The 25,475-nt window shown below is 43.3% G+C and overlaps 1 protein-coding gene across 12 annotated transcripts in view; it reads left to right on the top strand.

Moving 5' to 3' along the window:
* The window catches only part of Tpd52 (tumor protein D52), a 93,194-nt gene extending 68,567 nt beyond the window's left edge, over nucleotides 1-24,627 (top strand). For 7 of the 12 annotated variants that reach the window (XM_006977885.4, XM_076563790.1, XM_076563792.1 and 4 more), the window contains 4 exons: nucleotides 6,211-6,359; nucleotides 9,348-9,449; nucleotides 19,057-19,105; nucleotides 23,058-24,627. In XM_006977885.4, the coding sequence (XP_006977947.1) occupies nucleotides 6,211-6,359; nucleotides 9,348-9,449; nucleotides 19,057-19,105; nucleotides 23,058-23,177 (420 nt within the window). In that variant the 3' untranslated portion in view covers nucleotides 23,178-24,627. Of the gene's footprint in view, nucleotides 1-6,210; nucleotides 6,360-9,347; nucleotides 9,450-10,684; nucleotides 10,712-17,753; nucleotides 17,796-19,056; nucleotides 19,106-23,057 lie in introns of all 12 variants that reach the window. The other 5 variants (XM_015996578.3, XM_076563791.1, XM_006977882.4 and 2 more) reach the window with 2 other exon arrangements.
* Nucleotides 24,628-25,475: the final 848 nt, after the last annotated feature.

The following is a 25,475-nucleotide window of genomic DNA, read 5'->3' as shown; positions in this document are numbered from 1 at the left end:
CAGCAGTGAAATTATTTTATATCCTCATCCTGATTTCTTCCCATTCTTAGTAAAACATGCTCCTCCCATCCTTTTGATTAAAGCTGTATGTGTCACTGGGTGAGAAATGAGATCCCATGTGGATGTGATTTGGATTCCTCTAAGGACTGGTGATATTGAGCCTCTTGTCATGAGCTTATGGGCCATTTGTATATCTTTGGGGAAAATAAGTACTCATTAAGTCCTTTGCCCATCTAAGAAATGATTTTTCAAATACAAGAATTATATATATTTTGCATTCTTATCAGATTTGTGGTTTCCAAGCATTTTCTCTTATTCTATAACTTACCTTTTCACTTTATTGCATTTAAAAGAATAATAGGAATTCAACTTGGAAGACATTTCTTAAGTCGTTGTAGAAATTTCAGTAGAGATTTGTGTGGGTTGGGAGGAAGCAGGTACACATGTATGCACGTGGAGGCCAAGGACACCCTCTCATGTCATCCATCAAGCACCATCCACTGTTTTAAATTTGTTTTTGACACAAGGTTTCTCTGTGGCCTGCAACATGCAAGCCCTGGCATTTTCTGTCTCTGCCTCCACAACAGTGGGATGACAAGTGTATGCCCCCATACTTCTTTTTTTTTTTCTAAATATTTAATAAATCATTTATTTGCAAATAAATAATGTATACCACACCTAAATAAACATTTGCAAACTGGTAATCCCCAAGGATATCATTTCTGAATTACAAATTGGTAGAGTGAAGCTTCAGTGAGTCAGGAGCCAAAACTGCAGCCATCACTCCTGCCATTCTCCTACTTATGTGATAGGTACTTCATCAAGGAGTGTCTTCTGTTTTTGATGCTTACATCAACAAGGTTAGCACAAAACTGTCCTTTGGTTACTCTAAACTTATAGTCCAGAGGATTTTATTTTCCTATACTTGAGCCCCTTCTATACATGGCCCTTCAAGCAAAGGGAAAGATTCTTATTATGATTCAAGAGGTTAATCTACATGGAGAATTCATTTTAAAATACTACGCATGTTTTAAAATGAGTTCTCTTTATCCATGTTCTGAATTAGTCTCTCTGCTGAATGGTTTCTACACCTAGCCTTAGTACAGCCTGAAACTTAGGCAACATCGGGAACCATGGGGCTAAGTCCAAGGAGGTGCTTCTAAGGGCCTCAGAATTCTCCACCTGAGAGATCAGTGCATCATCTGCTCCACTCCGTATGACAACACACTTGAAAATATGGTGCATGTTTTTTACTTACATACCACCAGATACAACTCGTACCTTTAAAAAAAAAAATTGTGTGCACATGGGGCACGTGTGGTTGCCCCCATACTTCTAAAGAGAACCAAAACCAAAACCATGTGTTCCAGGGATCCTCATGTTTACTCAGCAGGCACTTTACCAAGCTGTCTCCTCAGCCCAGAATGGAAACATTCATTTACGTATTATCAAATTCACCCTTTAAAGTGGTTTGTTTATATTCCCAGGGTTGTACAACCATCACCATGTGCACTAGAACATTTTCATTCACTCAGAAAGAAACTCCTATTGGCAGTCACTTCCTCCCCCTGCCCCTTCCCCTAGCAACTGCTAGTCTAGTTCCTGTCTATAGATCACCTGCACTGGGCATTTCATGTGGATGTCGTTCTTGTCTGTGTTATGTCGTGGGACACTCTTCCACGGGAGATGTAAACAGACATCTTCTCATCTCAGAGAGGGAACCAACAACAGACCAAAGTATGGACACCACCAGAGTCCAACTCAGTGAACCAATGAGTTCCATCACAGTTATAAAAAAAATATGAATGTGCTGGGTGGTGGTGGATCATTCCTTTAATCCCAACACTCCAGAGGCAGGCATATCTCTGAGTTCGAGGCTAGCCTGGTCTCTAAATCGAGTTCCAGGACAGCCAGGGCTATTACACACAAAGAAACCCTGTCTTAAAAAACCAAAGAGGAGAAGGAGGAGGAAGAGAAAGAGGAGGGAAGAAGAGGAAGAAGATGAGTGAGAGGTTACTTCCAAGAGCAGAAATGACTCACAGACATGAGTGACAGCTCATGAAAGCTGGGAATCCGAAACATACTGCATAGCCTGTGAGCAGGTCAACAGGCCAGAGTGTCTTTTCTGGGTAGCTCAGTTGGCCTGAGCCTCTGAGTTCTGCTGGACTCTCTGCTTCTTCTAGGAGGTCCAGCTGTTCTGTTTTGTGTGTCTGTGTCCCTCCTACCCCCACCTTGGCTGGTCTGAGCATCTTCTAGGCAATTCAGTTGATTCAAATTCTCTAGGCAGCTGGGCTTGTCTGAGCAACCAGCAGTGGTCTTCACTGCTTATATGTGCTTGGGGAGAGAGGGGCCTAGGGAATCTGGTCAGTTTCATGGACTTCCTGAAGCTGTTGTGAGTTGCTTACTTTGTACATTCAGGGGGGTTCCCTGCAGGATACAAAGCTTTACCTCTTCTTAGACTTCCTCCCTCTTAAACAGCCTGTATTTTAAGGAGCTTCGCTTCTAAGATGGAAGGTTTTAGTCTAGGAGGAAGCTGCTACTGTGCTAAGCCATCTTTTGTGGCCATTGCTGCTTTGCCTTGCTGTGATGTGCTCAAGCTTCATCCCTATTGTGGTGTGGGGCAGTACTTCTTAGAGCTGCGTGATGTTTCATCAGATGGCCCCATTTGCCCATTTGTCAGTTGATGGACATTTAGGTGAGTTCCCTTTGAAACTGGTGTGAACAGGCCTCCTGTGAGCACGTGTGTGCACATTTGTCTGGGGACGCAGATGTTCATTCTCTTAAATTCCTGTCAGAGGAATCGACCACAGCTGTGTGTTTGTACTTGTGAGGACCTGCCATGCCGCAGGCAGCCCGGGAGGAGTTGTGTCTCCAGGTCCTGGCAGCTGCTTAGTGTCTGCTTTTTATAGCACCCCTGAAGTGGGTGTGGGGTGCTTCTGTGTTGACACGTCCTCAATTACTAACGGATGATGCTGAGCACTCCTCAATTGCCTCTTGTCATTTTTATATCTACTTGTGAGAATTGTCTCATTCCTTTTCCCACTTAAAAATCCCACCATTGCCTTCTTATGGCTGTGTTGTAAGTTTCTTCGTGTGTTTGGGATACCACAGATAGAGTTAACATAGACTTAGAAGATATTCCCCTGGTCGGTTGATTTGTTTTTATCTCACGGTAATAAACGCTGAAGCAGGCAGATTTTGAGGTGGGTTTGAGATAGGGTGTCTTGTAGCCCGGGCTGGCTTGAACTCATAGCCAAGGATGTCCTCAGTCTCCTGATGCTCCTGCTATCACCGATCATGTGGGCCTCTGTGCCAGATTAGAGTTCAGTTTTTAATTTTGATACGCTCTGCTCCTGCCCCCTCGCTTGCTTGTACTGTATGTGTTATATCTTAAAAAAAAAAAAAAAAAGTAGCCTAAGGTTTTGAAGATTTGCCCCTGTGTTTTGCTCTCAGAATTTTACAAGTTAGCAGTGATATACAGCTCTGTGATCCAGGTGAGTTACTTTGTGTGTGTGAACTGAGTTAAGGGCTTCCCTTTATTCTTTTGCATATGGAAACCAGTTACCTGAGTCACATTTGTTGGGGCAAAAATCGCTGTTCACATTCTTTCTCCACCGAGCTCTCTTGACACATTTGTCAAAAAGTTTATTTCTGACTCTTCATTCTGTCCTATGGGCTCAAGTGTTTTTAATTCTTTCCACCGTGTACCCGGCCTCCATTCCTGGTACCTCAGCATTTTCACACATGCTTTCTTTCCAACAGTTGTGTTCTCTGCAAGTTCGGGTCAGGCTCCCCTCCCCTCCCCCACCCCGGGGAAAGAAGGGGCTGTGGCTGCCAGATGTGCTTTTAGCGTACACTGACCACCAGAAGCCAGGGCTGAGACTCTGGGCTGGCCTTGTTGGCACAGTGGCTGGCCTTCCCGTGAAGCTTTGGAGTTGGGGTGACGAAGTGCTGTCTGAAAACCTGGAGGAAGCTCCGGCTCCCCCATCACTAATAACTGGGTGAATTGTACAGCTTCCTGATTTTGGACTCTGTTCTTTCTTCCTCTGTTGCCCCTTTCTTCTCATAGTCCACCTTTTCAGTGTATATCTGAGCAATCTAAGCAGTCAGGTCTAGAGTTTGAGCCCTGTGAGCACAGAGGCGCGTGCATTTATTTTGGACTCACTTGTCACTTAATGCCATGTCAGTGCTGTGTTGGTATAGTTCCCTCCCTCCCTCCCTCCCTCCCTCCCTCCCTCCCTCCCTCCCTCCCTCCCTCCCTCCCTCCCATCTCCTCTTGTGAGATTCTGTTTATCCTTCTCTCCATTGATGAACAGCTTATCACCTTCTGTTCTGAAGATGTACTTGCCTGTTGAAACTGACTCAGCAAAGCTGTTTGTTGTTTTCCAAGGGCCTCTTGGCTTTGGGATCATTGACTTGTGCTGTAGGGGCTGAGGATGCAGCTGGGCAGCAAGCTAAGGAAAGCATTTGTACAGGGTCACAATGAATAGATCTTAGGGACCCGATTTCCTTCCTTCCTTCCTTCCTTCCTTCCTTCCTTCCTTCCTTCCTTCCTTCCTTCCTTCCTTCCTTTCTTTCTCTCTCTCTCTCTCTCTGTCTCTCTCTCTCCCTCTCTCTCCCTCTCTCCTTCCTTCCTTCCTTCCTTCCTTCCTTCCTTCCTTCCTTCCTTCCTTCCTTCCATCCATCTATCCTTCTTTCTTTCTTTCTTTCTTTCTTTCTTTCTTTCTTTCTTTCTTTCTTTCTTTCTTTCTATCATCTATCTATCTATCTATCTATCTATCTATCTATCTATCTATCTATCTATCTATCTATCTTGCATCCCAGTTGCAGTTTCCCCTCCCTCCTTCTCCCCACCACCTGTGTTCCCACCATCCAGTCCACTCCTCTGTTTCTGTTCAGGAAAGGTCAGGTCTCCCATGAGTATCAGCAAAACGTGGCATACCAAGTTGCAGTAAGACTGAGCACCTCCCATGTATTAAGGCTGGGCAAAGTGACCCAGTATGAGGAGTAGGGTCCCAAAAGCCTGTAAAAGCGATGGAAACAGCCCCTATTTCCACTGTAGGAGTCTCACAAGAGGACCAAGCTTCACAACTGTCACATATATGCAGAGCGCCTAGGTCAGTCCCATGCAGGCTCCGGGTTGTCATGGAACCCGATTTTCATTTTTCGTCTCCACATGGTGTCTGTCCCACACCATGACACCGCCCTTTTCTGTCTTTGGTGTAGCTTTCTCTTCTACTTTTCATTTTGGCTTCTACCACATCTCACGGTCTCACTTATACCTAGACGCGTCTGTCTCCAAATCTTATCAGTTTCTTCCTCCATTATCTCATTCCTTCAAATAGGCCCCCGGAAGAGAGTCCGGTAAGACTAGCTCCTCTTTCATATCAGGCACGTCACTAGCTCTTGGCCATGGTATGCTGCTACAGCTCACCTGGCCATGGCTGTTCTGGGGTTGGGGGTTCACATAGTGCAGGGCTTTCTAGGGGACGTTGCTTATTTTATACCACTGTGGCTTTGGCAGATCCACTATGAAGTCTTGTGAAATACCCAAGAAGGTTGGTTATATATGTTTCAGTAGGGGATGGAGATTGCTTGATGTAGTACATAAACAACAGCTTATGTGGGCAATCGGGAGAAGCGTCTGGTTAGGAAAGAGGTCAGTACAATGGGTGTTAGATGGCTTGAGCATAACCTGTGTGAAGGTCGAGGCCCCAAGGCTTCTGAGATAACAGAGAGTAGCTCTGCAGGAGAAAGCATTGTGTACCTTGCTTACTAAACTATATTGTTTGTAAAGAGACAGATAAATTAATCAAAAAATTAAGTACTAGCACTTGAGAGTTAGAAGCAGGTGGATATATGTGAATTTGCTTTGTTTGTTTGTTTGTTTTTGAGACAGGATTTCTGTGTGTAGCCCTGGCTATCCTGGAACTCAGAGATCTGCCTGCCTTTGCCTCCTAAGTGCTGGGATTAAAGGGGTGTGCCACTACCACCTGGCAAGATCTCTCTGAATTTGAGGCCAACCTGGTCTACATAGAGAGTTCCAGCCAGCCAAGGATGCATAGTGAGGGTCTTGTCTCAAATGAACAGACAGACAGACATACCACCTCCCCCGAAGTGATGGTAGCGTGTGAGCATGGTTTGCTTTGATGTCCTTAATGACTTACAGATCAGCCCGTGCTGGTTCTTCTCCTCAACCTCTCCTCGTAGGTGGAAGAAGAAATCCAGACTCTGTCTCAAGTGTTGGCAGCAAAGGAGAGACATCTTGCAGACATCAAGCGGAAACTTGGGATCAGCTCGCTTCAGGAACTCAAGCAGAATATCGCCAAAGGGTGGCAAGACGTGACCGCGACCTCTGCGTATGTTCCCTTGATCGCACACATTTCTAGACAATGTGAAGGATGCCTTTGCACCTTTTCTTTGGGGAGAGGAGGAGAAGGGGAGTGAGGGCATTCCCACTGCTTTTCTTTGGATCGCACAGCCTTTTCGTCCAGTTCTTCAGAGTACCCAACTCTTTTCTAATTTTGGTTTTCCTGAACATTCTGAGGTATAGAGAGCAAAACAATCTCATGTACAGTCTGAGGGAACCATACTCAAGTTCCAGAACTGTTGGGTAGCAGTCCTCCCTTCCTGTGTGTGGTTTTTTTGTTTTTCCTCCCAAGGTTTTAGCTCCTCACAGTCAGAAAATATTAAATGGAAAATTCTAGACATAAAACTCAAAAGTTTTAAATTGTGTACTGTTCTGTGTAACATGACTAAGTCTTTTGCCGTCCTGTTTTGTACAGCTTGGGACGTGATTCACCCCTTTCTCCATTGTGTCCACCACCTGACCTTTACTCCCTTAGTGGTCATTTCAGAGGAGATGTGGTGTAGATAGGGTTCGGTGTAAGCTGCGATTGTTGACATCCTGGTGATCTTAGAACGCACTGCCACCAGCTTAGGGAGGGACTAGTCCATATTAGCTTTGCCAGAGTGTACACAGTGATATTTAGTTCTCAGAATAACCCAGTAGATTAGGTGATGAGATAATCCCAAATAAGGAACAGGCTCAGATGAGTGACCTTTGAAGGTTACAAATCTCTCAAAGTGGTGGAATCAGGATTTGAACTCAGGTCTGGCCATCTGTAGAGTTGGTTATTTTTTTTTTTTTTTACCTTGCTTTAATAGCCTAAGATTTTTCCATCACAGTCTCTCATATATACTAATAACAAAGGTCAGTCCCTTAGTATTTTTTGGTTTTGTGATCACACAGATTATGTTACAGCATTATTACCTTTCATTCCTGGCATGGCAGGAACTGGCTTCTAGCAATAGATCTGCCTTTTGTGTTTGATTTTAGTTGTGAGTTGACAAGATTAGGAGCCATTGACAACAGTAGCAGTGAGGCCATCTATACCTCATTTGACAGTATTTGAGGGGACCCTGACTACGTCCTTCTCCTACTCCCTCCCTGTACTGGGAACTGAACCTGTGACCTTGCTCATTTGGGCAACACTCTACCACTGAGCTACATCACTAGCCCAATACCCATTCTTTTGTTTCATTTTCTTCCCATATTATTTGGCAGAGAAAAACATGTAAGGAACTAATCTTTGACTATACTAACCTTAAACCATATTAATTTCTGCAGTGGGGAAGCTTGACCCTTTTGATTCCATGTTTTTGTTTGGTTGATAGCTACAAAGAGGAGTGATCTTTTCTATTTTTATGTTATAGTAAATATCTTACTGTCTTAGGGTTCCTATTGCTGTGAATAGACACCACCACCATGGCAACTCAATTTATAAAGGAAAACATTTAATTGGGTGGCTTATAGTTTCAGAGATTCAGTCCATTATCATCATGGTGGTATGTGGGCAGATGTGGTTCTACATCTTGCAGGCAACAAGAAGTGAACTGAGACACTGGGTGTGGCCTGAGCATATATGAGACCTCACAGCCTGCCTCAATAGCGACACACTCGAACAAGGTCACACCTCCTAATCATGCCTTTTGGGGGCCATTTTCTTTCAAACCACTACACACACTGTAATCCTTTTGTGTATTGGTATCTTGTCTATACTTTGAAAGTCAGGCAAGTTCTTATGTGGTAGTTCCAGCAAACTAAAAAAATTTTTTGTATGCCCATTAAATTGATTTGGATAGTACAATTTACACAAACCTATGCCTTTTGCTTCTGACCTCTTTATGTTAGATAACGATGTAAAAGACATCTGAGGAATTTCATTTTCATTTTGCTTTGTTTGGCTGATGTAGAGAAGGGTGAGGTTTCAAGTCTGGCTCATTTTCAGTTTTTTTTTAATTTTTATTTTTTATGATTGGTTTTAGCCTGTTGATCCTAAAACACAGCTCTCATCTAGAGGGAAATAAAAGATAGTTTATTCTTGACCCATATGTGACTGTGGCCTGCCAACAGAGATTCAGGTTGCTTTGAAAGATATGTTCTACTATAGACATGATCACACAAAATTTCACTGGTTCCAGAATAAATCAATCCAGGCATTGACTAAGGCCACCAGGGAGCCCACAAGTAGGCAGAGTTCAGATGCTATTAGGGAACAGTCTTAGTTTTTGGATTGTTAGCAGCTCATGATCTGCTGAGAATACATTTTTTTAAATGGTACTATAGCCATGACAGAGAGAAATTGCTTTCAAAGAAAGGAAAAATACCTCAAGATAATTTGGCTCTAGCCTGCAACATTTTCTGTCTATAGTCACAAAGTTGAGTCTTTTTTGCCTTATAGAATCTTGGTGTGTGTCTGTGTGCACAAGGGTAGAGGTCAGAGGGCAACTTCAGTGTTGTTGCTCAGGTGCCAGCCCTTTTTTTTTTTTTTTTTTTTTTTTTTTGAGGCAGGGTCTCTCACTATCCTGGAACTCATTCAGGAGACTAGACTGGTTGACCAGTGAACCCCAGGGACCCTTTTGTCTGCCTCTTCAGTACTTGGATTACAGGCTAGAACAATCATGCCCAGCTTTCCTTACATGGGTTCTGTGGCTCAAACTTAGGTCCTTGGGCTTAGAAGGCAAGCACTTTATTGTCTGAGTTGCCTGCCTAGGCCCTGGCCTTGTAGAGCTTTTAACACATGCACAGGTGTTTTTAGGGGGAGGGGACACTTGAGTTTGCAAGTCCCACCCTAACTGTTTGGGCCGTTCCTTTCTAGGCCTCTGTCCGGGGCACTGCAGAAATCGTGACAGCGGGATTATTGCTGCCCTGATGGTTCTAGAGAATACTAGAAGTTCTTAAAACTGTTCTGTTCTTGAGTTCTTCAGCAGGCGATGACACTGTGCTGGAATTTACAGACCAGCCTAGCTGACATTGCTCCCCGTTTGTTCATAATTGTCTGCAGATACAGGAAGACGTCTGAAACCTTAACTCAGGCTGGACAGAAGGCTTCTGCTGCATTTTCATCGGTTGGCTCAGTCATCACCAAAAAGCTGGAAGATGTAAAGTATGTGTGCATTTTCCCTTGCTCACCGAGTAGTCGTGGCGCACTGAACTGGTGCTGTGGTTGCTGTTGATTCCTGCCTGTGGGTCAGGGTGCTGCCGGGTTCCCTTCTGTTAGAGTGAGGGAGGGTTTTCCTTCACACCCAGGCCTGAAGTGCTTGCCTGAATATTTTTAGGCCATAGTATTTCAACCTCCAAAACGAGCATCTTGTGAGTCCCTTTAAGGGCTGTTGAAAAATTCTGGTTGCAAACTTTTGCCTCCTGGTCCTTCCTGCGGTGTTAGTACGTCTCCGGTGTTTGCCAGTGTGTGACTGCGGGCAGAGCCGGGCTTCTTTCTGTGGATGAGTACCGAGCATTGAAGGGCACGCTTGGCCTGAGGGTTTCACTGTTTGTGTGTGACATTTGTATGTCATGGTGTGGTTTCAAGGCGCTTGTGTGTGCACTGGTTTGTACTAACCCATACGCTTCACATATGTTCACTCTCAGGCCCAGGTCTTGATTTTGAGTTTCTTTTTCTTCCTTCCTTCCTTCCTTCCTTCCTTCCTTCCTTCCTTCCTTCCTTCCTTCCTTCCTTCCTTCCTTCCTTCCTTCCTTCCTTCCTTCCTCCCTCCCTCCCTCCCTCCCTCCCTCCCTCCCTCCCTCCCTCCCTCCCCCTCTCTCTCTCTCTCTCTCTCTTTCTTTCTTTCTTTTTCTAAACTGTGCATTTGTATTTGAGATTAGTTTGCAGAATTTTTCCTGTCATGTTGGGAAAACCACTTCATGGTGCTTTTGTGCATTCATCGACTGCCATGATTAGAATAGTGCTAGTCATGCACAACATGGCTTATGTTGGCTGTACTTCCGTTGCGTGCACACCTTATGTTTGTGTTTTTCTAAGCCTAGACTGCATGACTTTGTTTGTTTTATCTGTGGGAAAAATAGGTTTTACAACCAGAATTGTGTTAGTTGAATTTAATCAATATTTTGTACCGGGTATTAAAATCCATTTCCTCGTATTTCCATTATGTTTGAGAAGCACCGTTGTTCTAAGCATAATATCATAAGGATGGATTTCCTGAACCCTTGCACAATTATGTGTGTGGAGCATCTGCCACATGCTCTCGCTTCTTTTAATGCCGACTGACTCTAGTGTCTTAGGGGCTATGTAAACCATGCACCCTTATAAAAGTAGGTAATTTAATTGTGGTAGATTGGTCAGAACTTCCTTTCTGTTTTAATGCTTCCTCTGGCTTCTTACAGATTGCAAGCCTTTTCACATTCCTTTAGGTAAGGAGAGTCTGAACGACTGCTGCTGCCTAGCAGTTGTGTGAGATGAGTGTGTGAGATTAGATGTTGATGCCTCGGTGGATGCTCGTGTGTGTCCACTGTGCGATTTCCTGCGTTCACAGTGGCTTCTACTTGAGTGCATTTCTAATGCCAAGGGAGGGCTCCTTGTATTCCATGTGTAATGGACCAATGGAAAGAAGAATTGGACATGGTGGCACCAGGGATATGGAAATGATTTTTGAAGTTTCAATTATTATTATTTTTACCATGGCATACAGAATTCCTCCCTTTTAATGTCTGACTTTGTTTGGTTTTGATGCTTTTGTTTCTTTGGTGCTTTTGTAAGGATGTTGGAATTCTCCTTCATGTGGGTTGCATTATGTAATTATAATAGACTGCATATGTACTGTCTCATGGTATTAACTGGTCCGTCCTATAAAGATTTCAGCACTCTTTGTGTGTGTGCTAAGACAGACATCAGATCTTACCTACCATGTACTTTTCTGTATTTGTCTTATTAGCTTATAGACTGTTTTATTATTTCTCCACTAGTTCTTCTTTAGGCATACAGGGTGGTTTTATGGTTTGTCAGTGGAAAAGGGTATTAGAAAGTACAAGTTGTGCCCTGTAGGAGTCTCTGCGGTGACTCTGATCATATGATTATGTAGGAGACAAGTGGGAGATCCTTACAGAGTAAGCAGGAAGGGTACCTCGGTCTCCATCTCTCTTCTGACTGGTGTACATCATTGCTTAAGGGACCCTTGCTATGATTTAGCTGCTACTGTTGTGTCGTCCGCCCCCCCCCTTCCTTTTCTGGTTGTTAAAGTAATGAGTTTCATATGACATTTGCGTACATATATACCATTGTATGTTCTTCTTACTCATCATGGCTTCCCCCACTGCCGTTTCCTAACCCCCTCACTGGTCTCTTCCCCTCCCCCTGTAGCCCCCTATTCTTCTTTCATGTTACATGAATTTTGTTACCCTCTGCTTTTTCTTTCTTTCTCCCCTCCCTCAGGATCTCCTCCTTCTCATGGTCTCCTGTCTACTCCCTCCCCTTCTCTTGGACAAGCCGACTGGCACACACAGCTCCTGGGCATCAGAGCAAATCATAGAGATGCATAAACTCTCATTGTTGAACTCCTTAAAGTGAAGATTATGATTTTAAAAAAGCCGAACACATAACCAATGATAAGATGCAACTGTGGGAAAATGGCCTGAGCCTTAGTTAGAGGCAAGTGAGTACGAGTCTAGTCACATATGCCGTTCTAGCACATGAGTGCCTGCTGTGGCCACGTGCAAAGGCTATAGCCACAGAGCAGACATAGCTTTTGTTAGAACAGGTGTCCCTGAGTGGTGTGGGGAAGGAGCCAGGGCCTTGGGATGCCTTAAGAATAGAAGAGATTGCAAGGACTTGGTCGTCAAACAGTGTCATGTATGACATTAACACAAATAACACAAATTGGCACATAGCACTGTGCAAGGCCTGTGGAGAATGACATGCTTCGTCTTACAGATCATTCTTGCTCCACACTGTTAGCAAGATTAATATAAGTATGGTTCAGTGTGTCTTACTGCACCAGAAACAGAGTTTTGCTCTTCTAAATTTTTTTGGGTTACCTTATTTTACTTAGAAATATCGATTATACTGCACTGTTTTTAAATTAATAAACTTTGTTCTTTGAGAGTTTCATACATGTATAAAGTACATTCCCCATCCCTCCTTCTGCTTTACAGATGTCTTTCCCATATTCATTGGTTTTTGTTTGCTTTAGTACCCTACTGGATTTAACTGGGACCGTCTGTGTTACCCTGAGTTCGGAACTAACCGTCACAGCGTCGTGGCCTTACCAGTGTGTATACAACTTGATATTATGCCTCCCATCTCCCGGAATCTGTTAGCTGCCAGCAGTTCAGCATTGAGACCCCACAAGGCCTTTCTCCTTCCATAGCAGACTGTTTGGGAGGTCTAGTCCAATAGGCATCACTCCTATGAATTAATGATTGTCATTGCTGTATCAGGCTAACAAGATGACATTTATAGCCTTCTCCTTACCTCCCAGCCCCCTCTTTCTGCCCCCTCCTCCACAGTGTTCCTTGAAGTCAAGGCGGTGGTGTAAATGTTTGTCTTGTCTTTACTGACAAATAAATACTGTGTATCAATATGTAGAAATCAAGTCTTTTGATGAAAACTTGAAAACAAGAAAAAAAAGATTCTCTTCTTAACTTTGTAATTCTTATAGATCAGAGATTGGCTCAAGTCACTTAATCTGGTTTCATGTTTTCAGATTATAAGGAAAAAACAATCACATCTTTTAGATCATGAGAGTCTTAGAGGCAAATTCTGGCCACAGTTCTCCAAGGAGATAGTCTCTTCCCCAGTCCCAGCAGCCTAACCCAGTCTGGGGGTTCAGGCGGGAGCTAAGAGGAGGGACAGCAGAGATCCCATTTGCCAACTGCTCTGACACAGATGGTTAATCCCATTAACCGTTTGTCCTCAGTGCCCGCCGTGTGGCCAGCTCGGGACTGGTGATTTCACGCTGACGTAGCTGTGGATGTGGGAAGAGAAATGCACTGCTTTTGCCAACTCACAGATAGAGATTTCAGCATCCCTGGTTTTTTTTTTTTTTTTTTTTTTTTTTTTTTTTAATTAAACACGGTCAGTTAACGAGTTAACATTTGAGATTTAGATATTGGTAATAATTTGTCTAGGTTAAGGGAGGGAAAGGAAGGAGAGAGGTAAAGAGGGCAGAGGTGGGGTCAGGGAGAGAATGGATGAGAATAGGTGTTTTTGATGTCTTGAAAATGAGAGCTCTGCCTGGCTAGGATCCTGGTGGGACAAGGCGATGAAAACTGACCCATGAGGTCCTTGGGGACAATCACCGGCCACCCCTGAAAGTAGTGTGTACATTTCCACTTCTTTTTTGTGTGTGGCTGTTTTCTGTACATACAGGCAACACATTGAGTCATGCTTTTATAATGTGGAGAAATATTTAGAAGTACCTTCTCATTTTAACCACAAGTGATGATGGTCTTCTAGCATCCTGGAATAATCCAGTGGCTCCATTGTTTCATTTCCTATATATTTAAGAAGAAATGCTAATTCATTTTGTGCTTATTTCACAAGCTATTTTTCTTTCAAATGAGCATTTCTTCATATAACATATCTCAATATTTTTTATTTCTTTGGGTTTTTTTTTTTGGTTTTTTCGAGACAGGGTTTCTCTGTGTAGCTTTGCGCCTTTCCTAGAACTCACTTGGTAGCCCAGGCTGGCCTCGAACTCACAGAGATCCGCCTGGCTCTGCCTCCCGAGTGCTGGGATTAAAGGCGTGCGCCACCACCGCCCGGCTTCTTTGGGGTTTTATTAAGGTCATTCTAGACAATTCTTTTTTGCTGAAAACTTCTGTTCTTTGTGGGAGAAGAAATCTCTTTCCTTCACTATGAAACAGTATCTTTGGATCAGGAACTGAATCACTGTACTAACTTTCTCTGCCTTTCTCATTCACATTTCCCAATTTTAGGTAGCAAATGTGTTCATTCATTCTGATGTTGTTAAATGTTGACTATGTGTCAGACCCTGTTCTAGACTGGAGGGCTGGAGCTAGGTACTGCTGCTCCTGGACACTGTAAAGGGAGATAATCTGCCATGAAAATGACACAGTACTAATGGTTAACGGAAGATCTGAGCACTTCCAAAGTAGGTGTGGTCATCGCTTTGATTATTATAGTTGAGAGGACACTGAGCTAGAAGAGCACTAAATGACCTCACGGTTTCACAGCCGATGGAAGTGGCTGAGGGTTAGGCTTTGAACCCAGCAGCCCGGTCCCAGAGCTGACTCTGTCCGCAGAGCAGCGAGTCTGAGAGCGCCTCCTGACCCCGGGCCATTGGCCAGCACTCTTGCTCTTGTATTGCTTACACCAGAGCAGATTGTGAGAGCAACAGGGCACCGCTCTTAGAAGCATGCCCGCCGCGTGGCAGGCACCCACGTTAGGCATTGCTCTTCTTGGCCTGGCCCTTCTTTCTCTTCCCTGCTCTGTCCATCCTCATTAGAGATGGAAAGATCAAGTAACAGTGTCAGAAATTGGAAAAAAATTAAATGGTTCTGCTTTTCTAAAAAAAAAAAAAAAATTTATGTGCATTGGTGTGAGGGTGTCAGATCCCCTGGAACTGGAGTCACAGACAGTTGTGAGCTGCCGTGTGGGTGTTGGGAATTGAACCTGGGTCCTCCGGAAGAGCAGCCAACACTCTTAACTGCTGAGGCATCTCCCCAGCCCAAATAGTTCAGCTTTTTAAAAGAGCGAGTAAGAGCGAATCTGAGGTGAAGAAGGATGCACTGAGAACTAGCCCACCCTGTGCTATTTGCCCTCATGTTTGGAGGTGCCTCGCTTTGTATCCCGACTTGAAGGTTACAAATCAAGGTGGGAGATTTTTCGCAGATTTTGCTCTGTAGATGGGACGGATCCCCATAGCTTGTCCATTAAGTGGTGACCCTGGCTTTTTGCGTAGAGAGCTCCTTATTGCATTCAACTTTGGATGACACTGGAAATGACGTGTCAGTTGAGACGGCTGTGTGACTGTGTAGAGGCGTCAGGAATGAAAGACGAGCTGTCTCGTACCCAGTGCAGCCTCATTGCCCACCAAGTGAAACGCCATCTGCGCGTGACTGTAGAGGGGACTGCCTAATGGGATGGGGTTGGGGTGATGTATACGCCTTGTTCTTCGCACTAACACGGCTCTCAGAAGCAGAGACCTGGCCTTCAAAGCCATCGCTATCCACTGATTTCATTCTCCGTTTTAAGTACTTTTTTTTAAATTGGGAAATATAGCTACAGAAAAGTATTCAAATTCAGCCCAGTGATTTTTCACAAAATCAGCCTTATTATAAACAGGTCCTTGTCTTTTCTTATATATGGTCTCTGAGGCATATTTAATATGTGCTAGCTTGTTTGCTAGTGAGAAAACCCAGCCACCTGGCTGCTACAAGGAAAATAAAACCTTTTTCTGTGACTGTAGGAACATTAACTAGATTTGCCTGTGCCTTTTAAAAACTTAAGCTTTATCCACATATTTGCCTCATTTTGTTAATATTATCAGACTGTGTAAATCCCGTGAACCATCAATTTAATTATATTTGGCCACTACTCACCGTCTGTGGCCAGAATTTAGTAGCTTCTCCTGAAGTTAATGTTCTAGCAAAGAATGTTTTTGTTAAGGAACAGAAAATGACCTGTGTTTGCTCAATGCAAAAAGGGAATGCTTTGCACAAATACAAAACTGTTCTTGGAAACCAAGGAGTTGGGAGAGACAAGCCCAGCCCCACACAAACCAGCCCGACAACTCGAAAAGCATTGGAAATCGAGGTAGCGCCCGGAAACCCAGCACATCTGAAAGTCTGCCCTCTCCTGCCCTGTCTTTACCTGCATGGCGGCTTCTCCCTCCTTTTCTAACCCGTCTTTGCTTCCATTTGTCTCTTCTTGGGAAGCAGGCGAGTTCTTAAAGCTTTTCTGTGATCTGACCGTTCCTCCACAGCCTTTAAGTTGGCGTAGTTTTCCAGCTCAGAGATCACCCCCTGCCCGTGACAGCAGCTTCCTGTCTGGTTTCAGGATCAGACTGTTGTCACAGCTCCCACACCTCATTCAGTGCTGACAGACAGTCTGCAGATTGACAGGAGGCTAGAAGTATTGGGGGTGTGTGTGCTCCCCTGATTTGTCACAGGAGTTAGGGTCAAAGGTGTTTTGTTGGGTATGTGGCTCTTTTGGGCTCGCTCTTTAGAAGAGCCCAGGGAAATCCACGTGATGATTCAAGTTCTGTTGTTAGGAAATTAGAAAGATTGTTCTCATTACTCTGTGCCCTCCAATTGTGGGAACAACCTGCTTGAAAGGATCAAATAGAAGAACTGGTAACTTCCTCCTCCGGTGTCGTTCATGTCCGAGATGCAGCCATGGTGCGCCCCTCCTCTGTAGGGGTGACAGTCAGCACAGCCTGTGGTGTCTTGATTCCAACTCAGAGTTTTCCTCTTCCGCTCCCTGTACATCCCGGTCACACTGTGTGTAATTACATAGTTATCTGTAACCGCAGTCTTTGAAGAAACTTAGTCATAAACACACACACTCTTTTAAATGCCACTAAGGATATCTGAGCTTTTTTCTTTACCCAAAGGAAAGAAAAAAACCACCTATGGTAGTGACCAAAACATTATGTGCAAAAAACAGTATGAGCAAGAGCAAAACACATTGTTGTTTTTTTTTTAGGAGCCCCAAAATGAAGATATTTTCAGCTGGTGAGTTAGTGTCTAGGGAAGGTTTCTCAGAGCAGGCTCAAAGGCTTTGCCAGTCAGTGGACTGTACTGTTATGGGATAGAAGTTGAACCCCAGAATATAGAGAGCTGAATGGTACTTGAGCGATCTTCTAGGAAGTCTTGAGATCGAGTGTAAGTGTCTCTTAGTGAACAACACATGCTGTTACTGCTAAGGAGTGCTATGGGATTTGTAATAACTTAGTTATCAAATGGGGGATAGATTTAGAAACCGGCCTGTTCCAGCCAGAAACAAATACCTAGAGAAAGATGGCCACTGCGGCCCTTCTGGGGCTTGTGTGTGTATGTGTGTGTTCCTGTGTGCGTGTGTGTTCCTGTGTGTGTGTGCGCGCACTTCACTTTTGAGGGGAGATGGTGAACACTGATCAGGACTCCTGAAAACCCAAGTTCCATCTCAGTTTTATGCTTGGGTTACCATTTCACTTCTGAGCCTTGAGCCTTCCAGATCCAGGTAAAAGCGCTTCGCAGCTTTCACAGTGCAAGGGAAGGGCATGCTTGTCTTATTAGATCTGATAATCGTTGGGTGGAAATTGGTTTATGAATGGAAGTAAATTCTTTTGAAATAACTTTGACATCTCCCTCCCACCTCAAAAAGTAGATCATTGTTCACAGTGCCGAAAGAATGAGCTGTCAGAAAGCTTTACTTACCGGAACGTGTGGCCAGCTTCTTGGGGCGGGTCACTGTACTAACTTGTTTCTGTCTCTCTTTAATGCTGCCTCTCAGTATCCGCTCCATTCAGCATTCCATTAGCATGCCTGCTATGAGGTAAAGTATATCTTTGCAAGACGCTTCCCGCCCATTGCTTGGATGTGTAACCCAATCTGTCCAGTAGGGAACTAGAATTCTATCTCTTAACAAGCTGTGCATTTAACACTGTTACAATCTGCAGTTACTTTCCTGACCATGTTGGGATATATATTCCTGAGATCCAGAACGTGTTTTTTTTTTTAAGACTTACTATTCCAATTGCATTGTATAAAACCTTTGTCCCTTGTCTGTTAGCTTTGGTTAACAAGCCTCTGGCTTCCACCCTCTCCCTCCACTTCCCACATCCCAGAGTGGTCTTTGGGACCAGATTTCATCAGTGAGCACTCATAACTGACCTGCACTTAACCTGTCTAGGGAGACGGAGCCTCCTTCACGGTAGAGATCGCTGGCTTGGACTTTAGTCTGTGTAGGAATCACCTAGAGGGGTAGTTACAATGCTGCACGCTGGACCCACCCCTAGAGTTTCTGAATCTAGAGCAGGTGTGGGGCCCGAGAGTTTGGTTTCCTAGCACGTTCTTGAGAGCTTCTGATGCAGCTGGCCTGGTGTGGGGAGGTGGGATAGCACATGTCAACGACCAATGGCTTTGTTCCCCCCCCCCCCCCCCCCCCCCGCCCCCCTGCCCTTTTAACTTTGCAACAGGGTGGATATTGAAGGTCCTATGGATAGGAACCCATGGTTGAGAGACAAAAGCCCAAAGTCTAGAGGAGAGATAAGTTCTGAGCTCTCTGACGTCTTTTGGTTCCTTCTCCGTCTGACACCGTTCCTCTGGAATTAGGGTCGCTGCGATGGAACCTCACAGTTTGTTCTGATGACTTAGTGTGCGCTTATGTGGGATCCTGCCCTGCCAAATGAGATGCTAAGCTGGAGTTCCAAGGCATAGTGCCCGAGTTCAGGAGATCTCACGGGGGGGGGGGGGGGTGCTTTTCTTTCATTCTGATGAGTGTTAGGGAGGTGACAGAGCTGGTGTTATCTGCCTTCTTCCTTTTCTGTACATGTCCATATGACAATATCACCTATATCTCAGAGTGACTGTCTTCATGAACTTAACAGCAAACTTGTGGAAATACTAGCTCAGAGGCTGGTTTATGTAGTGTCTATGTTGATCCCTGTGCACACCCATGCAGAGGAATACCTGCTCTTTTGTTGCTAGTAAGAATAACAACAAAGAGAAATGCAGTCATTTCTGATGCTTCAGAGACGACTTTTTTTCCACAGTGGTTGTAATTTTACTTTTCCTTTTTTTTTCTATCTACATAGAAACTCCTCAACTTTCAAGTCGTTTGAAGAAAAGGTTGAAAACTTAAAGGTAAGGAACGGGGTAAGCTGTCATCATGACGCACGTAGCGGGGTAAGCTGTCATCATGACGCACGTAGCGGGGTAGGCTGTCGTCATGACGCACGTAGCGGGGTAAGTTGTCATCATGACGCACGTAGCGGGGTAAGCTGTCATCATGACGCATGTAGCGGGGTAGGCTGTCGTCATGACGCATGTAGCGGGGTAAGCTGTCGTCATGACGCACGTAGCGGGGTAAGCTGTCATCATGACGCACGTAGCGGGGTAGGCTGTCGTCATGACGCACGTAGCGGGGTAAGCTGTCATCATGACGCACGTAGCGGGGTAAGCTGTCATCATGACGCACGTAGCGGGGTAAGCTGTCATCATGACGCATGTAGCGGGGTAGGCTGTCGTCATGACGCACGTAGCGGGGTAAGCTGTCATCATGACGCACGTAGCGGGGTAGGCTGTCGTCATGACGCACGTCTGCTGCCTTACGGCTCTTCGTGTGCATCACTCACATAAAGCTTTAGAGAACTTTAAACCCGTACCCTGCGTGTCACTAATGGATGCTGCGTGGTTTGTAGTGTGTGTGTGTGTGTGTGTGTGTGTGTGTGAGAGAGAGAGAGAGAGAGAGAGAGAGAGAGAGAGAGAGAGAGAGAGAGAGATGCTTTTGTGAATGTGTTGTGTTGTAGCATGGTACACAGAGAATGGATAACATAAGACTGTAATTCTTCAAACATTTGCTTTATTTCAAATATTTTAAGTTTTTACATCTAGAAAGCACATAATATTAAAGAGTTAGTATAAGTATTACTATTAATATTTTAATATTGGTTATTGATATTAAAATATTAAAAATATTAAGTAGTCACTGTCTTTTTTTATTATTTTTGAGGATATTTTCTTATTGTTTAGCAATTTCACACATGTAATTTCAGCAATTGAGAAGTAGAAGAGGAGGTTCAAGACCAGCCTTGGCTACAGAGAGAGAGAGAGAGAGAGAGAGAGAGAGAGAGAGAGACCTTATTCAAGAAAATAAGTTAAAAGAACTCATACTTAGTTTAGTCTTTCAGAACATTTGAAGAGTCACTCACTCTTAAAAGTATCTTACATAGACGGGCGGTGGTGGCACAGGTGTACACCTTTAATCATAGCACTCAGGAGGCAGAGGCAGGCAGATCTCTGTGAATTTGAGGCCAGCCTAGTTTCAGGACAACCAAGGCTTTTAGACAATGAAACCCTGTGTTAAAAAAAACCAAACCAACCAACCAAACAAACAAAACCCAAAAATACAACAACAAAAGAAAAAAACAATATCTTACATTAAAAGGCAGAATTGCTCACTGAAAGATGAAATAGTGTACAGTGGTCTGGATTTTTAGCATGGACCTCTTCTCTCTGTAGAATCACACTGTACACACAAGTCTTACAGCTTTGTGTATGTGAACCTGTGATTTCAGGGATCCTTCATTTTGTTTAATAATACTGTTTAGGGGCCTCAAATAGTTCTTGGCATGTTGCTTGGTGTGCATTGGATGAATATAAACATACATCACACTCATGTTTCCGGATCAGTACATGAGACTGGTTTTATCCCATCTCAATGCCAAGTCATACATCTGAAAACAAGCCTCATTGAGGAGTCAAGGATTGCTGGGACCTAGTTCTCAAGAGCATTTGGACTGTCCCTGCCTCTCCTTCACATCTGTCTTGTTAGCTTTTGAAATAGTCAGAAATCAGCAACTTTGTTCATTTGATCCTAGAGATGAGGAAGGACTGCCCAGTCACTTGCTATATTATCAGTCTATAGATTCTAGTATAGTCCATTTGTCAAGTATGACTTAGCATCATTCAGATGATGTCTTAGAGTTACTATTGCTGTGATGAAACACCATGACCCAAAGCAAATTGGGAAGGAATGAATTTATTTGGCTTACACTTCCCTATCATTATCCATCATTGAAGGAACTTAAACATGGCAGAGGCCATAGAGGCTTGCTCCCCATGCCTTGCTCAGCCTGCTTTCTTATAGAACCCAGGACCACCAGCCCAGGGGTGGCCCCACCCACAATGAGCTAGGGCCCCACCCCCCATCAATCACTAATTAAGAAGATGCTTTATGGCCTTGCCTACAGCCTGGTCTTATAGAGACATTTTCTCAATCAAATTTCCCTCCTCTCAAGTGACTATGGCTTGTGTCAAGTTGACATAAAACTCCGGCACAGATGAAACATAAAAGGTAACTTTACAAAGTGTATTGAACAACTATTGGTAAAGAACTTTGTAGTTGTATGCTTGGGATAATTTTGCCAAATTATACTTCCATTGATTTAAGCTTTGTATCAACATGTCTGCACTGAGATTTTGGATGGATTCAGTTTTCTGTAGGTTTGAGTATGTGGTTATGACAGGGAAAGCTGAGGGTACCATGCAGACCTGGAGGAAGACCTCACCTAGCTTGACAGGAAGGGAAAGTTGGCAAAGGCCTCTCAGTAATATAACTGGAGACATGCATAAGGCTTTGGGACCCTTTTTTGAGGGATGATAATCTGGTCTTATGGAAATGGGAAGCCATTGAAGGGTATTAGTCAACTTGAACACCTTCTGTACATTTTACCAAAAAGCATGATTGGCAGCCTCTCACAGTGAAGGGATGGTGTGGATCACGAACAGGAGGAGCAGTTGAGAGGTGAGAGTTGTGATCCAGGTAAAGGGGACAGTGAAGAATTCAGGTATATGATCTGACTAAATGTAGACGTTAGACCAGGATTAAAGCAACATGCTTGGAACCAGGATGGCTCACGCACGGCTCCACGTGTTGGACCGGTCACCTCTGGAGGTGCTCTTGCTGTACATTTTCTTTTACATCTTTAAATTTAATGTTGAGATACATAACATTTTAATCACCTTTTCTTAGAATTTTACGGAGCAGACAGTGAAATGAAACAATGTAAAGATTTTCTTGCTTGAAGGGTTTCATGGCTCTCCTGAAGAAGAAAGATGAGTGGAAGAGAGGTCCACGTGTGGGGAGTTCACCTTTACATACGCTGAATTGCAAGGAGTTGTAACAATTTCATACAGTTAAGACGTATTTCAGTGAATTTAATAATGGATATAAGTTATGGAGATTTATCCAACAATTCAGAGATTAGATGGGAGATAAAAAGAAGAGAAAATTTCAATTGGATTCCAGTTTTTATACTCTACCCAGTGAGTTAAGACTGGAATCACAGGAAGGTCAAGTTTGAATCCACTGAACACACATCTTGGTCACTGGCTGGTTTCCTAGTGTTAGCTGTCATGCTGTACAGTCATTACATGTAACAGTTAGTGAGCACTGAGGAGCTTGAAGGGACGGACTGAGTAGCGGAGATGTGGTTTTGGTCTTGTGAGACAGTGTTTGTTTCACAGGAACTACAATATAGCCCAGGCCAGAGACCAAACTCATGGCAGTCCTCCTGCCTTAGCCTCCCGAGGGTTGATAAAGGCATGAGCCACCACATCCATCTAGGAGTTTTGAAAGATAAATAAATAGATAGATAGATAGATAGATAGATAGATAGATAAATAAAATGTCAGGCATATATAGCATTCAAACAAATAGTGATTGACAGTAGTGCTTTACAAATTTCCAGTACACACAGAGTCACTCGGGATCCCTCTGGCATTACAATTTCCATTCTTCCATGTCTGACAAGCCCCTAGATGATGCTGAGTCTGTCGGCCAGACTTTTATGTAGGAAAGGGCTGAGAAGCTTACAGTATACCTGGATAATTACCTTTATGTCTTCTCTTTGTTGTGTTTCACTGTTAAGCTACTCTGAGCACTACAGCGGCACTTACATCCACATGTACATAGTGATCACTGGGTCGTGAGAGGCCCAATTTGTTCTTGAAAATAATAAATTTAGAGTTCCTTTCTGCAGAGGCAATTAATTTTGTTTCATGATGTTTTTTTCTTTTCTACACTTTAAAAAAGTCTAAGGTAGGCGGAACCAAGCCTGCTGGTGGTGATTTTGGAGAAGTCCTGAATTCCACGAGCGCTACCAGTGCCATGTCCACGGAGACACCTCTAGAGCCCACGGAGCAGAGTCCCTGAGTTGCTGACCTGTGTTTTGCTGCCCACTGCCAGGTGCTGCAAGTGAGATCCAAGCACATCTTGTTCATGGCTGCAGATTTCGACCAGATGTGCTTTTATTTAGCTTTACTTATTTCTTTGACCAAATAGTTTGTGAATTAAACAAAGTGAAAGCACTTTCACCTCCACCCCAGGGAACCCCCTTTAGTGTTCATGAATGCCCCTTTGGATAGGAAACAGCATCGCAGAGCCTCGGGTAGTCCCCGAGGGAGGCACTCACTGAATGACAGGAAGCTGCAGGTGACCACTGCGGTTTTACTTTACAAAATCACTCTACATTTGGGATTCTAGTTTGATCCTTTCCTATACAAGTCATTTTTTTTTTCCTTTTTGAGTCTCTGTATACTTGATTTGTAGCTAAAATTGTTCTTTTGTAAATTCTGGTTATTACATGTTTTGGGATCATTTTGTTACTTTTAAGGGAGAAAGCACCAGCTACATTTTTTTTTCCTTGGATAAACAGTTTTTGTATGAGGACCATATCTTGGGTTTCTGAACACACCAAACTAAAGTAGACAGGTGTATATGTACTTCAGCAGTTCTGTAAGTTAAATTTATGCAGAAACTCAAACTACCAGTGGCATGAGTATGGGGTCCCCTTCTATATCCTTGGTAATTATCAGCTACCATTTCAACATATTGGTTATTTATTATGGCACTCTTACACATTTTTTATAAGATTCAAATTTAATTTCAGGTAAATTGACAAAATAACATTGTGTAAGTTGAAATGTGACCACACTCGTCACTGATAATTCCAAAAGTCTGAAAAGTCTTTGGGTCTAGATAGCTGTAGAAAATGCTAAAATCGATCATCTTAGGGGAAATTACTGCCTCCATCAAATCCATTTAGCACCCATTACGAAGCACAGAAAGTTCTATGAGAAATACAACTTGAATATTTTTTATACTAAGGTATTGTTGATAACTCCGAAGGATGTAAGGCATTAATACAAATGAGCTCATCATGCTGTACATGTTTTCAGTGTGTTAGCAATGTAAACTGTACTGTAGGCATCGCCCCTGCTTGAGAACCCTTGGGGCTTGCGAGTCAAAGTTTCCAGATGTCTCTGCTTCGCTCCTTTTTATTAACTGTGGTAACTACTGACTCACCACCATTTCCTTCTGCTGTGTTTATGGCCTAGGAGGTTGTATCTGTTATTTATCTATTGTGGTTGTTTTATCATTGTCCATGCCAAATGTTAATTGCCAAGCTTGGAGTGACCTAAAGCATTTTTCAAAAGCATGACTAGATTTAATTAAGGATGAAGTTTCTGCAAACCAAATCTGAAAAGCCACAAGTGTCAGTTGTTACAAAATGACATGCTGCCATTCTTGATTGCTACTTGGATGCAATGGAAACCATGCTCTATTATATGTGACAAATCTTAATAAAGTCTGTGCATCAGTAGCCTAGGTTTCAATGTTTATTAAGAGGCCAATGGTCTGGATAAAGCTTGTATTCTCAAATCAACTGGTTTCCTGGAAGTGTGTTCCCAGAGGACTGGATCTGTAGAAATTTGTCTCTTCAGAGAAATATTGTGACTATTCTTTGTCAAAAATCAGGTGTTCCTATGTATGTGGATTAATGTCAGGGTCTTCAATTCGATTCCATTGGTCCACATGTCGGTTTTTATGCCAGTACCAAGCTGTTTTTATTACTGTAGCTCTATAGTAGAGCTTGATGTCAGGGATGGTGATGCCTCCAGAGGTTGCTTTATTGTACAGGCTTCTTTTAGCTATCCTGGGTTTTTTGTTTTTCCATATGAAGTTGAGTATTATTCTTTCCAGGTCTGTGAAGAATTGTGTTGGGATTTTGATGGGGATTGCACTGAATCTGTAGATTGCTTTTGGTAAGATTGCCATTCAACGCAACCGCAATTAGTCTTTTTTTTTTTTTTGCATTCCAACATCTTTTCAGCAGATTGTTTGCTGGGTGTCCCACTCTGGTTTTGTGACTAGGCAAAAACAGAGTAAAACAGCAGTTTTTTTTTTTCCCCATAAAATTTCATAGAGATTTCTCATCTGAGGAAAACAGTAGTGGTGGTGGTAAGTGGGATGTATAGAGATAAATTTGGGGATGAGTATGAAAGAAAAAATTAGAAACTGTCCTGGATATCTCTCTACACTTAACCTAAAAAGTTATTCTACTGTAAGAATCCTGCTTCATCAAAAAGAGTCACAAAATGATTAAGGACTAACTCAGAAAATTAAACGTGGATTTTAGAATATTCAAAAATATTTAAAGTATTTGTGGGA

Source organism: Peromyscus maniculatus, chromosome 2 (genome assembly GCF_049852395.1).
Source record: "Peromyscus maniculatus bairdii isolate BWxNUB_F1_BW_parent chromosome 2, HU_Pman_BW_mat_3.1, whole genome shotgun sequence".
NCBI lineage: Eukaryota > Metazoa > Chordata > Mammalia > Rodentia > Cricetidae > Peromyscus > Peromyscus maniculatus.
This window is presented reverse-complemented; position numbering and strand designations above follow the sequence as displayed.